At 37.1% G+C, this 15,005-nt stretch overlaps 1 protein-coding gene across 1 annotated transcript in view; it reads left to right on the plus strand.

Moving 5' to 3' along the window:
• The first annotated feature begins 2,637 nt into the window (after positions 1-2,637).
• Positions 2,638-15,005, plus strand: part of LOC145675797 (chitooligosaccharidolytic beta-N-acetylglucosaminidase-like) — a 28,493-nt gene continuing 16,125 nt past the window's right edge. Inside the window, exon 1 of the mRNA XM_081746499.1 lies at positions 2,638-2,967. Coding sequence (XP_081602625.1) covers positions 2,855-2,967 — 113 coding nt within the window. The 5' untranslated portion in view covers positions 2,638-2,854. The remainder of the gene's footprint in view (positions 2,968-15,005) is intronic.

Below are 15,005 nucleotides of genomic sequence, written 5' to 3' on the forward strand. Positions count from 1 at the left end.
TTGAACAATGAAGTAAATTGCTCCATGTATTAAATTAGATAACTTTTCCCAACTTGTTTCAAATAAGGATGGTATCGAATATTCGGTATCCAATATCCGTTGTTGAAGAAGCGAATAATCTGGATAACGGATATCCTTGTGACGAATAACGGGATAAAGGATAATATCCGAAAAACGATTAATATGAAGATGATAGACAATATCAGGATAAAGGATAATATCCGGACAATGAAAAATATCCGGATGACGGTTAATATCCGGATAAAGGGTAATATCCGGATAACGGATAATATCAGGATAAAGGATAACATCCGGATAACGGATAATATCCGGATAACAGATAATATCCGAATATGGATAACGGATAATATCCGGATAAAGGATCGGATAAGGTATTCGGATAACGACTTATATGTTTCATACTGTATACAATTAGTACTTGAAAATCACTTACAGCCTATAAAAGAAATAAATACGTATATGCACTTTATAGCAATGATGATTGCAAGGGGTTGGCTGGGAGGAAATTCCTCCGGAGCTGCAACATTCCCCTTACTCCAAAGCCTATCTTCGATCTTAGTCAACTTGAGTTAACCAATTTTTAGCGCACTGCTTTTTCCACGTCCGTGCATGAACATCAGCACTGGGGAGTAATTGAGCTCTCCATAGATTTTTGAAAGGGATTCAGTACTTTGAAGTACATGTCAACACAAACTCGATTTGCTTACTGAACCACTACACTATATTGAATATATTTACCGTACTAAATAAAGTTATACAATTTGCATCAGTAATAATTGTTTTACATAAGTTTATGTGCATCAAGGCATGTATATTCGCAACTTTGCTTGTGTGCCGGCTTTTGACCTCCTTGGAAAAATCCTGCGGGCGTTTCTGCCTCTGTGTATTGAAATATCTTATACTCTCCATTTTATCTCAAATTTCTCATTTTATCTCTTAAGCTGAACATGTGTAGCAGCTGCTTAGTTATTTCCTGCCTTCATTGATAAAATAGTTGCGTAAGAGTTTGACGTTATATTTTGAGCACATATTAGAACATTGGAAGTCATTTTTTTTTCGCTGTAAAAAGTATAGTGGTAATGGAATTATGGTGTAAAATAGTATTCAAAAATGAATATGTGTTGTGAAAAGTGTGTTGCATATGTATCTAAATTTATGTAATAAAAATTTGCAAACGCATTCTGTAATCTAAAATCTTAAATTATTGAAGGAATAAGATGCAAGACAGCTAACGTAACTGTTGGCAAGTGGAGAATATTTCAGAAAGGCTGAACTGGTGGTCGAACCCGGGACCTTCCTTTTACAAGACAAACTATCTGATATTGCATCTTGTTATTCGGTACATCGTATTTACCCATTCGGCAAATTAACTCACTATACAACAGCTCAACCTTATGAATCTTTGGAACGCCCCTGCCTGTACCTTTTATGCAGTAAACTTTACAGAAGTGCTGGTTCAGCGTTCGATTCCCTCTGAGGACACTCGGTTGAAAAGACATAACAACTTTTTCATGCCAGTAGTCCTGCGTGAGGTTTGCTAGGTTTTTCTCATTCACACTAACCAATTGTCGGGGTAACTAACGTACAGGTTCCAGGCCTCTTTTCTTGGCGCGGGAGACTCGGGTTCGATTCCTGGCGGGAGCGCTTATGTGGTTCGGATCCCACGTTAAGCTGTAGGTCAACGTCTCATAATAGCTGGTGAAAGGGACGCTAAGTTGAAATCAACTCAACTCAATCCAGGACTCTTTCTATCTTCCCCCTTTCGCAAATAGTATGCTCGCGGAGAGATGTCATCCCATGCCCAGAAATTTGTATAAATAAAACTGCATTTAGCGGTGCCTCAGTGGTAGAGCGTTCACCTCCGGTGCTTGGGGTCCCTGGTTCGATCCCAGCTCGCGCCGTGTGGACTTTGTGGAGGACAAACACCGTGTGCTCGTGGGTTTTCTCGGGGCTCTCCCGTTTCCTCCCACTATCTTCATTCCACCATTTCACTCATCTCTCATGATCAACGTCTCCTTTAGCCTAACCGGCATAATCGTGGGACGTAAAACATAGATTTCATTTCATTTTTCAAAACTGCATTTACGAAAGAACCAAGAACAAAGGAATGGATAAGGTTTTTCCTGATTCGGAAAAAAGATATAAGGACATGCAGACTTCTTACTGGAATGTTACTTGGAAAGATTGGTGGTAGTGTTTTGTCTTTGACCTGCCAATCTTATCAGTTCACAATGTTTGAGGCACAGCACGAGACGTAGAGTGCTACACCTGGACATCAAATAAATCACTAAAATAAAGAGAATGGAAAATTTTACGAAAAGGAAATCGAATCAACAGATGCTATTTTTAGTTGTATTTCAGCAATGTTTAAAGATTCTAGTTTTCAGATAAGGAGATGAAAGAACATCATTGTCATTCCCCTCTTTTACTTCTCCACGTGATTAGTAAATATTTCAGAGTGTGAACCATTAACTACTCTCCTTGAAATATGCATGATTATGCATGAAGTCGCCTACATTCTCTTCAACTTCCCCCTTCCCCTTCACCCCCTCTCCCTCGTCCCATGAAACAACCAATGAATGAATGACTCACTTGCCAACAAACTTCTTGAAATAATTCGCAGTTTAAAAAAAAAAATCTTGCAAACATCTTCCATTACGCGGCGCCACGGTAGTTTATTCCCTCAACTTGTCCACACAGTCTTTAATGTGTAGCTTAATGAATGTATGATATTCGTATCTCTTCTGAGTGTGAAAAAAAAAATAAAAGTCTGCATCGGATGCTGCCGTGCTGTGCTGTGCTGATTGTGTTCATACATTCTTAGCGTGAGAGGATGGCCACCGTCAGCTCGTGTTCTTCGGTTTTCGCGGTAGTTTTTATTGTTACATGTTTCTGTATATTACATGAACAAGGTGTTACAAGTGTGTTAGTAAATGAAGAGGATCAGTAAGTTTCTTTCTTTTTTAACGTTCTTTGGCAAAAAAAAAAAAAAAAGTTTCTTCACTGAAAAGTTAAATTCTTAACGAAGGAAGAAAGTGCAAAATATTTTTAATTGTGTTTGTGTGTAAGCTATTTATTAGTATCTCACTGTGAATGGTTGGATATATTTTTTTTTAAGTGCTACATTTACTACAGTACAAGGGTATACTAACACAGTAAGTTTTACCATAGAGTAATTTACTACAGTATTTAATTTCAATGATAAAAGTGCTTATTAGAGTAAAAATAGTAGTGGCGAACCAAGGCAAAATTTTCACCCCCGGGCAAAGTGACTTTTTCGCGCCAGTCCTAGCCTATATTGAACATTTTATTAAAATAATTTTAATATTTTAAACCCATTTTTCAAAAAAACAAAAATTAATACAAATACATAATAAGGGTCCCCTCTTTCTTCTACATGCCATGTCTCCATTTATCGATACAGCCCCCTAAACTATGAAACTCTCTTCTTCCACTGTTGAATGCAGAAAGATTGTGTAATTGACGCTACTTTACAAGAATATAAACCAAAAAACACCAGTTGAAAATACGTTATAAAATTTACTATTTGAGGCTCGTTTTGGCGCCCGAGTTACCCGGCCCTTGGTCAGCCCCTGGAAAATAGTGTCAAAGATAAAACATCATAATGCAGATTAGTCTTTATTTTTTTCTTTCTCTCTCTCTTTTTTTTTTTTCTAAAAGAAAAACGTTTCTGATGAATTCAGGTATCCTGAAATATGTGTTAAACAAGTTTTAGGAACCTGGTCAGCTCAATAGTGGATTTTTTAAAGTTTAACATTTTACCTTATGTGTTGATACTAATGGAGACAATAATGCAGGGGCATCATTTAGGGGGAGGGGGCAGGAGGGTGCAATTGACCCCCCCCCCAAGAGTTTGAGGAATACATATACTTTAATCAATTGTCTACTAATACACTAGGCCTACTACAAAAAGTAAAAGTCTTCTGTCGGTGGTGCTCTTGTTCCCCTCAAGCGAAGTCTGAAATGATGCCTCTGCAATGATGATGATGATATTGAATGAAATAGTGAAATAAAAAATTGGGAGGAAACGAAAGCATCTGGAGGAGACCCATGATCTTGGCGCAAGCTGAGATAGAACCAGGAACTCCGCGCACCATTGGTGAACGCTATACAACTGAGCCACCGCGGTCCTCTCAAATATTTATAAGTAAAGAAGTTATTGGAACGGACTTGGCGGGCGCTAGTATTACTCCTATTCTTTCCGTTACATATATATCGTAAAAACCCTTCCTTGCTAGTCTTGTGACTAGCATGTGTACCTTTGGTGCACAGAATTTCAGGTTCGATTTCCGGTGGAAGAGTATCAAAGAAACTTCAGACTATTCTCGGCATAGATTGCCATTTTGCATTGGGCTCGCTCGGGCTCACGCTCACTTCTTTCAACTGGGCTCGCATTCACTCGGGCTCATACTCATTTCTCTCAAATGGGCTTGCGCTCACTCGGGTTCGTGCTGAACAGGACTCGCGCTGAACTGTGCACGCACTCACTAATCTTAACTGAGTTTGCGCTAACTTCTCTCAATAGGGCACGCCCTCACTCGGGATCGCGCTCATTTATTTCATTGGGGCTCGGGCTCATTCGGACTTGCGCTCAATTAATGAGCATGATCTCGGTTGAGTGCGAGTACCGAGCTCACAAACGTTGGGCTCGCGAGTTTGGATACCTATGGGGAACGATGGCTTATTGGTAGAGTGCTTACCTGTAGTGCAACATTTTCCTGGATTGTTTCCAGGATGTAGACCAATGAGTTTGTGCTGTATAACATCATACTTGCGGGTCTCACTGGCGCAAATCCCGGGAGGGATGAGGGGGACATGTCCCCTCCAATCTTGAAACTGGGAGGACTGTCCCCCCAATAATCCGATTTGAAATGTGTTTTTTGAGGAAAAATGTGATTATTTGTGTCGATTACCACAAAGGAAAGTGAGATGAAATTGATGTCCCCCCCCCCCAGAATAAGCCTCAAATCTGCCTGCCTCTCAATGTTGAAGACAACTCTGCTCCCTGATCCTCCATAGGATTGTTTTTCCAACTTCACAATTATTTTGAGCATCGCTAAAAAAAAAAAAAAAAAAAAAGACATTTTACTTGTTCCCCCCTCAATGTTGAAGACCCCCTTATATTGTCACTCGATTAATTATTTTATAAATATTTTCTTTCATTAATCATGTCTTGTTTCATCTACAGGACACAACAGTGCAACAAAAACTAAAAGGACGAAATCACACATTAAATTTACAATTTGCTTTTGAAAAGAATGTAAATACCAATCAATCAATAAACCTTTTTTTTTTTAAAGTGAAATGATGACTCTCACGGCTATGTCATTGAAGGTAAAAGCATAGTTTTACTCTATGACGCAGGGGCGGATCCAGGGGGGACGATCGGGGCGATTGGCCCACCCTCAGAAGAAGAAACTTTCTTATTTTATATATATAAATAAAACCCATCCCAAAGTTTGGAGCCCTTAAAAGTAGCAGTATGACAACCCACCGCCCCCCCCCAGAAGTCGGTCCTGGATCCGCCCCTGCTATGACGAAAGAGAAGAATCATTAATGAGAAAGTGAATATTTATCAAAAGTTTGGTGGAATGACAATGTGACAGGAAAATTGAAAAATTCCAGTTTAACGTCCTACGTTTATGCCCTTTAGGCTAAGGGGACGAGATTAAGGCAAGTCAATGATGATGGAGGAATTGATAGAATGCAAATGTGGGAGAAAACGGGAGTACCTCGAGAAGACCAATGGACACGATATTCACTACAAATTTACTTTGCCGGAAATCGAATCAGGCACCCTATATACGAGAGGTAAGCACTTTACAGCTTTTTAAAAAAGTTAACTGATTCACCGAACGTGCCTCATTAACTTGCTTATCTACTTATTACCAAGTTTCTACTTAATTTTACTAATTTAATTCGCTTTCCCAGTAACCTAGAACGACAGGGACACGATCACAGAAACATTGAGAAGAGTTAAAATTCCAAAAGCTCTCCCACCGGGAATCGAAGCTGGGACCCTGTACATCAAAGGCGTACGTGCTAGCTACTAGACCGGCGGAGAGAGCACCGCTGAGCCATCAGTGGCACTAAACGAGAAAATCCAAATAAAATGCACAGAGACAAGATGTTCTCCACAAATTCACAAGGCTAAGGATAGAATCTCCAAAGGTGTGTACTTGAAATGAAATTTTTGAGTTTTACGTCCCACGGTTATGCTGGTTAGGCTAAAGGAAAAGGTGATGATGAGAAATGAAGAAAATGGTGGAATGAAAAAGTGGGAGGAAACGGGAGAACCCCGAGAAAACCCACGCACACGGTGTTTGTCCACCACAAAGTTCACTTGGCGTAAGCAGGGTTTGAACCCGAGACCTCTAGCACCAGAGGTGAACGCTCTACCACTGAGTCATCGCGGCCTCAGGTGTGTACTTTACTTTCGTGTTTTTTTCTTTTCTTTTTCTTTTTCTTTTTTTTTTAACGCATAGGATGCATCTTAGTAACCTGTTAACTATTTGATTACTTGAACTACATGGGCTAGAGAACAGTTAAAAATGACGACACTCTTCAGTGGGAATTGAAACCACAATGAATTTCGCCTCACAATCATTAGCCGTACACCTTATATCGCTCGACTTTTTTTTTTAAATTAAACTTTAGAGGTTAAATTCGTTGGGGCATTGCCCCAACAACTTTTTGATAAAAAATAAAAATGGCACGTATAAGATTCTTCAATTCTCATTTGTATTTACCGTGCCCCCCAGCAGACAAAAGGTCTGCTCCCCAGGAGATAATTCCTAACTTCGCTCATGGTCGCAGGTAACTAAACTTAATTCTCGAATTAGAATTCAGGAGGTACGGAAGCTCACTGGTCCCAGTGAGACATAGTTGATAAGTTTAAGTAATACGCTTACAATCGTGGGGCAAAATCCATTGTGGGTTCGAGTTCCTCAGAAGAATATGAGCGTTTTCAAGTGTCTTGGATGTTTCTGTGTTCCTGTCCTCTTGCACTGGATTAAATAGAATATTAAATGAAAGTTATTGGAACAGTGGTTTCCAACCGGTGTGTCGCGACACACTACGCTCATGTCTCGTGCAATGCCGAAGAGTCTAGAGTGTATCGCGAGCATAAAATCACTACTTTATAAAGATTTATAGTCTTGCACTAATATAATTGATATTATTAATATTAAAACCCAAACACGTGTGTTTTCATTAAACAATGTCGTCAGTCAAAAGAGATTGGGAATTACTGCATTAGAAGACATGGACACAATTGTCCCGGTTGGGGCCAATTGAGAAAAAAAATGATAGTTTAACTCTAATGGTAGGGGTCTCTAGTTCGATTCTAAGCCACTTAAGTTTGTGTTGGAATCGTATCCGTGAGTTTTCACTTTCCTCCACATTCTCATTCCACCAATTCTATCATTGTAACTCTATGGCCTATGGAACACGGAGGTTCAATGCCGCGTTTACAAAATCTCTCCATTTACTTTTGTACTTAGCGAACTGAATCTAGTTTTTGCTTTGTATTCCTATTTTTACGAGGTCCATCTCATTGTCAGTATTGTTGTCCCATCTGCACCTAGGTCTTCCTAATAGTCGTTTTCCGATTTGACTTCCAGTTAAAACATTCAAAGCGTTCCTACTTTCTTTCATTCTGGCTACATTACCTGCCCATTTGAACCTCCTAAACTTGATGACCCTGGTAAACGGTATAAGTTATGCAGTTCCTCGTTATGAATTTCCCGCCATTCCCCATTCCCGTTCCTCTTGGATTCGAATACCCGTCTTAGGAATTTATTCTCAAATACTTTCAATCTGCGTTCTTTCCTCAGAGTAAGCGACCATGTTTCGCAACTATACAGCATAACAGACACAATTATCGTTTTAAGTTTCACATTCCTCTACAGAATTCGTAACGAAAAAAAAAAAAAAAAAAAAAAAACTGAACAAAAACACAAATTCCCTGTTTTCAGTCGACATTTAATTTCTTCGTGGGTATGGCTTAGTCTGCTAACATTGATCCCAGATATTTGAAAGTATCTACTTTGTCGAAAATGCTATTTTGACGCATCCATAATTTGCACTATTACGATCCCGGCAAACTTCCATGTATTACTTCTTACCCCATGTCCCTGAAAGCGTTTAATAAGACCTCTGCATTTCTTTGTATTGTTCTCTTAATAACGCACTTTCAATAGTATCCGTCTTCTTTAGACTTTAGCCTACAGGACATAAACATGGCACATTAATATACATAGGGCAATTTCATTTTATTTCGATATATGCTGCTAACGAAACGCTTCGGCCAATCGAACCGCTCTTAATTGGGTGATTTGAAATGGTATATCTATCGACTCCCATCATTGTTATTTCTAACGTCATTTAGACCAGAGTACCTTAATTCTTAATTCAATGCGCAATGGTGGTTTGAAACTAGGGATCGCCAAAACCGGTTTTTATAAAAACCGGAAACCGGTTTCTAGAGAAACCGAAACAGAATCGGTTTCCGGAGAACAACGTTAACATTATTTTGGCAAGAAATAGAAGAAATTTTGAAAAAAAACGAAACCGGTTTTAAAGAAAACCGAAACCGGTTCCGGTGGAAAACCGAAAAACCGGTTTTTGTGCCCGCCACTAGTTGAAACAGAAAATTGTCATTAACAGGAATCGAATCTAGGACCTATCACAGCTGAGACCTATCATTAAGCAACACGTATATGTTTGATTATGAGATGAAAAATTTCTCGTCTGGTCTCGCCTCGAGAACGAGACGACATTTGAGGCGAGAATTATATTTTCAAATTCCTGACGGGACATGAGAAGTTTCTCCAGTCTCGTGAGAAACTCGATTTCACCCAATTTTTGGCTCTCAACAATGATTGAATGTCACAAGATTCATACTGTAAAAGCTGTAAATTGACAAAGTGAGTGTAAGATCACAACGATGATGATTTATCAGCGTTTAAAAGTACGCACATCATTACACAATATTCTCCAATAATAAATATGGTTTAAATGTTAAGGGTCTTCAGTACAGCGAAATTAAACTACCGCTAATTTTAGAATTTTTCTATAATATCTTCAAAACAAATAAAAATATTCGAGAAGCAGAAACGTAGTGAACTAGATAATACGATTTTGCATATGATGACTTTACCACAATTCACCTATCTGGTTTTGGTATGCCGCTATTTACAGAACCCGCAAAAAAAAAAAAAAAAAAAAAAAAAAAAAAAAAAAAAAAAAAAAAAAAAAAGCTAAATCTGTCTACAGTTGCAAATCGAAAGCAGATAGATGAGTATTGATAACGGTATCACATGCAAAATCGTATTATCTAGTTCACTACGTTCCTACTTTTCGAATATTTTTATTTGTTTTAAAGATATTATAGAAAAATTCTAAAATTAGCGGTAGTTTAATTTCGCTGTACTGAAGACCCTTAATAGACCTTCTTCGTGGACTTCTCGTGACGCGGAAGGACCTTGATAACTTCTATATGTTTTTTTTTTTAAATAAAGATATAAATTTGGTACATAAAGCTACAAAGCGAAATGACAAAAGCTTTCTGGGAATCGAGACGAGACGAGAAATATTTTTTCTCCACTATTATGGGCATTAGGCTAAGGGATATGATGATTAAGGCAAGTGACCGATAATGGAAGAATTGATGGAATGAGATGTAGGAGGAAACGGGAGTACTCCGAGAGAATTACAGACACAAGATTGTCCACCAGAAACTTACTTGGATGGGGTTCGAATCAAAGACCCAATGCACCAGAAGTAACCGCTCTACCACTGAGCCACCGTTGCCCCTTTTCGAGAAACGAGGTGAGATTAGAGCTCTGAAAAAAAAATCACGAGACGAGAGGATAAAATCTTATTTCTCGTCACTTCTCGTAAGTAACATTAGGTGCACAGGGCAGGAAGTTCAAGTGTTCGGATTAAGCAGTCTTAGTCACTGAAAATAATACGAACATCACGTATAGGACAAAAAGTTTTTTCCTCTCTATCCTGTTGAAACACTATGCTCTTTAACGAGAAATAGCTGATTGTATTCTGGTATACATTACAAAAAAAATAATAGCTTTGTTATTTCTTAGCTCAAATGTGTCAATATCGATGGAATAAACAAAGAAGTTTCGGTTCACGTTGTGAAATTACGGTACACTTTCCAACTAAAGAATTCAAGATTAAAACGAGGAATGATAGATTACCATTTCTGTGTTTGATAGAGAGATTAGGGCAAATATGGCATTTATTCTTGGAATATTGAATTCGGCGGCAATCCACTGGTTACTTCATGTTTCGCAGAATGTCTTGTCAGTATGCCACGTTGCCAAGTTTACTCATTCCTTTTTCGCAGAATCACATGAAAAGTTTTGGAAGCTCCTCAATAATAGAAATATTTGGGGACTGAATCAAAACACCAACATAAATCTAAAGAGATGCGGCTCGCAATAGAGTATTGTCGCACAAGTGGAAACGTGATTTACTGCAACAAGAAAAAATTAGAACACGTAGACACATAAATAATAATAATAAAATATATATCATTTGCGTTGAACAACAATGGCATGAACCTTAATAAATTTAATATACAGGTGCGACTCTTAATATTATCTTGTCTTTATTGGATTGTAATTTCAAATATACAAATGAATACAATGAGATACTGTATTTAAGTACAGAATAATACCAACTTCACCTCACTTAAACCTACTCTTAAGAACCCGAGTACGACTGCGTAACGTCTCCACAATCTTTTTCGCAAAGTTAAATTGCCTACTTCCAGTAGCTGCATTCTCGGACTATTCTTGCTTCAAAAGTTGAATTAATCTGTAAATATAAGGAATGTTATGTTACTTCCGATTAAACTTAAAATGCTGAACATCGACATTGTTCGTGTTTTTTTTTTTTTCAATTGTATTATCAAATTTGTTTCTTATTGCCCTGAAATATTAATAAAAATATAATTAGCACAAAGTAAGAAGTCAAATAGCAATCCAATAAAACAAAGTAAAGTTTCAAATATTGCTATATTTACGGGTGTAAGATTGTATTTAGTTCGTCAATATAGGTGACCACTAAAAATTTAGAGTGCTAGTAAAAATTTAGGGCCGTCCTGGTCCCCCTAGATCCTTCTGGATACATACGGACCTGGCTCAGTGGTAATTCGATCCCAACTCGGGCTAGTGGGACTTGTGGTGGACAATCACCGTGCGTGTGGGTTTTCTCAGGTTTCTCCCATTTCCTTCATCTTCCTTTCGTCATTTCCTCACTATCATTCATCTCATTATCAGCCTCGGTGCATAAGAGTGGGACGTGAAACCAAAGAAAAACAAAATTTGAAAATACTTTCTTTAAAAAATAAGCAAATCGTACAAAAAAAAGTAAAAGAAAAAATCAAACGAATCATACTCAAGAGTAAAAAGTAATAATGTTTTCAAGAAAGTTATAATTATTATAATTATCTTTTTTTTTTAAATCTTTTGTTTATGCTGGCTAAAGAGAAAGGTATAATGAGCGTTGTCATAATTAATTAATTTGTAAGATAAGTATATAAGATTGTTTTTCCTTTTAGTCATGCATAAATATATTTTAAAAGACAATTAATTTTGTTGAAAATAATTATTTTTACTATTACTATTAAGTTAACAGGGAATTTGAATCACATGTGCTGACACCAAGGATCGAACCAGAGAATACGCTTATGGAAAGCATACCGTAGAAAGTTCTTTAATACTGGCAGTACTATTATGCAATATATTAATTCAGTTAATAATATATTTTTAAAAAGTACAAGAGAAAAATGCACTTTTTAAGACGTATTTTGAAAATCAATCCAAAATTTATTTATTTAAACAAACTTCCAGGTACAATCAGCGACAAAAGTTCTTTACGTTTATGAAATTAGTTTCGTAAATAACTTTTCAGAATGTAAGGATAATTTGAGTACAGCTCTCAGTAAATTAAAAAGGATGTAATTTTGTGTTCCAGCAATACCACCGTTGTACGTTCCAGTCATACTACCGTTATTCCCAAAACAAATTTTACGAAATGGAAATAACTTTCGTCACTGACTGTACACGTTGGAAACCCATTTGGACTGGAATCACCAACAATCAATAACATTAATCAAGACGAGACGAGACAAGTAACAATTTTTATTCGTCTCGATTCGAAAATTTTGTAGGTCTCGTCTCATCTCGTGTCGGTTCGTAAATCTATGTATACAATTTTTGCCTGATCCATGAAAAAAAAATCGTTTACAAATTATCAGAATCCTTCTGCGTCGCGAGAGGTCTACTTAGAGTTGATATGAAGTAGTCTAAAAAGTATTGAGTGTTTTGCGTACAAGTTGACAGTAGTGCCTCAAATCGTAGGGTATATAAAAAGTATTGAGTGTTTTGCGTACAGTTTAAGATAGTGGGTGTTCAAAAACTGTTGGAATGTTTATAATTAGACGTAAGGTATTCCGCCGGAAAGATGAGTAAACATTCTGCAGAACTGTGCTATTCAATAAAGGCGCAAATGTTGCGCAGGCTCATATCACCGTTATTCCATAAATAAATCTAATAACGATAAGGTATCTTATCAAAAGCAACATCCAAAACATAGTTCAGCCGTTTTCGTTCTGGAAATTTCGATGCCAAAAATGTTCCTTGCAGAAGTCTAGCAAGACCGGCATGATGTAACCAGTCATGACATCAAGAAAGACCTAAACTTCCGTCACTAAATAGTGTAAAACAATTTGGAGAAAGCTGGCTACAAAATAACTTTGACCTGACTTCAAAACATTTACTCGATCGTTCGAATATCTTTGGAACATAATGGAATCGAGAAATTTCTGAAACCAAAGTGTGAAAAAGGATCGTGGTCAAAGCGAGGAGAGGTTTTAGAGTCCGTGCCAAAGCGCACACTGACGCCCAGGAAGAATAAGCTATGTTTTAAATCAGATTGGAAGGGTATCGTGCGCCACGAGCTACTGCCGCTGATCAGAAGATAGACGCGCTCATGCACTGTTCACAATTAGTGCTAGTGCACCTAGTATTTCAAAAGAAACGATCGGAACTGTTCAACAGAAAAGTTCTATACCACACTGACAACACCAAATCACATACACATTTAACGACTCATCACAAAATTTGAAAAAATGGATAGAATGTTATAATGCATGTACCGTATAGTTCAGACCTGACACTATCTAACTATCATTTATTTCGCTCTGTGTAGAACTCTGAATGGAGTTAACTTACATTCCAAAGAATCCCGTTAAAACCACTTGTCACATGTTTTGCCCGGAAACCACAGAAGTTCTATAGCGATTAATGTGTTGCCGTAACAAGATGATGCAAATGTGGTTCCATAAAGTTACTTTCTCGTGGTCAAAGCAAAAGGTTCAGTACTTTTTAGACAACCGAATATAACAACATTTAGATGACATTGATTAATGGAGTATATGAAGTGTATTTATAATTGCTTATCTTCAATGTTAATATATGTTCTTCATTATATTCGTACAAACATTTTTGAACCACTCAACACTAAAACAGTGTTTTAGATCTAAAGCTCTCATAAACTAATGTTTCATACGAAGGTCGAGAAATTTCTTGTCTTGTTTGAACATATAATTCTCGTCTCGAAATCTCTCATCTCATGGACAACACTAATGGAAAAGGAAGGAGCTAAATTCTGTATTAAAAGGTACCATTCTCTAATTCTCCTGGTATGGTATACGCTGGCTCAATGGGTCGTTGTCTTATTGAGCGGTCTGAGTAGTTAGGCTGACGATCATGACACAACACCAATGCGGTTGCGGATCCATTTGAAGAGCTTAGGAGCTTTTTGCTGCCCAAGATCTTTTTGTGTCCGTGTCCTTGTCCAGCCTGGTAGTTATGAACAGCATAAGAATGAGAAGATTTGAGTAAGAGAAAAAGTGGCAAAGCCCTCATCTTTGATTCGAAAGGTGGCTACTTTGACTCCAGGAATGTGAAGCTTGTAGTGTGCAACATCGTATTAGTAGGTTTTTCTCGGTGTTTTCCCGTTTTCTTAGAGATTCCCACTTCAGCAATGCTTTCGTAATCGTTCACTTTCCTTAGGCTTCCGTCTCCTGTAGCCTAGAGGACATGACGATGTGACGTCTATTTAAAAATGCATTTTTTCATTAGCCTTGTGGAACTTACGAAAAATTCTTGAAAACACCTGGTTAGCATTCCCGGCATTAGATTTGAAACCTAAAATCCCGAAATTGCAAAGCAAGAATGCCAACACTCTAGCCCAGCGTTTCCCAACGTTTTTTAACTTGCGGCACACTTCAGGGTAACTTGAATTCTCGCGGCACACATATTATTATTATTATTATTATTATTATTATTATTATTATTATTATTATTATTATTATTATTATTATTATTATTATTATTATTATTATTTGAAAATATAAAATACTGTAGTATTTTTTTTCTGATTACTGACATCCTTCTCACAGAGAAGAAAGCTCGTTCACTGGTTTTTTTTCCGTGGTAAATCATTATGCTTATTTTTCATTTTAATTTAAAATAGAAAACAATTGCAATCAAATATAGGGCTCAAGTTGTTAAAAATACACCTTTTTCGAAAAATGTATCCAACCTTTCATTAAGGAGGAGGATCACTAAATAACGAACGAACAAACGAATCTCTTTTACTTTTAAAACACAAATGTAGGTAATTTGTATGCGTTTACTTTGCCGGAAGGATTGAATAATATTTTAAAATTTCAAGTTACGAAATAGTCTGCAACAATAAAGAAGCAATAATGGTCATAACAACGATAACAAATACTTTTTTCAAAATTAGAAATGTACAGAAAAATGTTCTACAGAAAAGTAACACAGTATGAAACTTTAAATTTTAGATTCATAGTAGTAATGTGAAATATAAATATACCTTTTTCTCTGTCTTGCAATTTATTGCTATAG

This window comes from Thermobia domestica, chromosome 18 (genome assembly GCF_964235325.1).
Source record: "Thermobia domestica chromosome 18, izTheDome1.hap1.1, whole genome shotgun sequence".
In the NCBI taxonomy this organism is placed as follows: Eukaryota; Metazoa; Arthropoda; class Insecta; order Zygentoma; family Lepismatidae; genus Thermobia; species Thermobia domestica.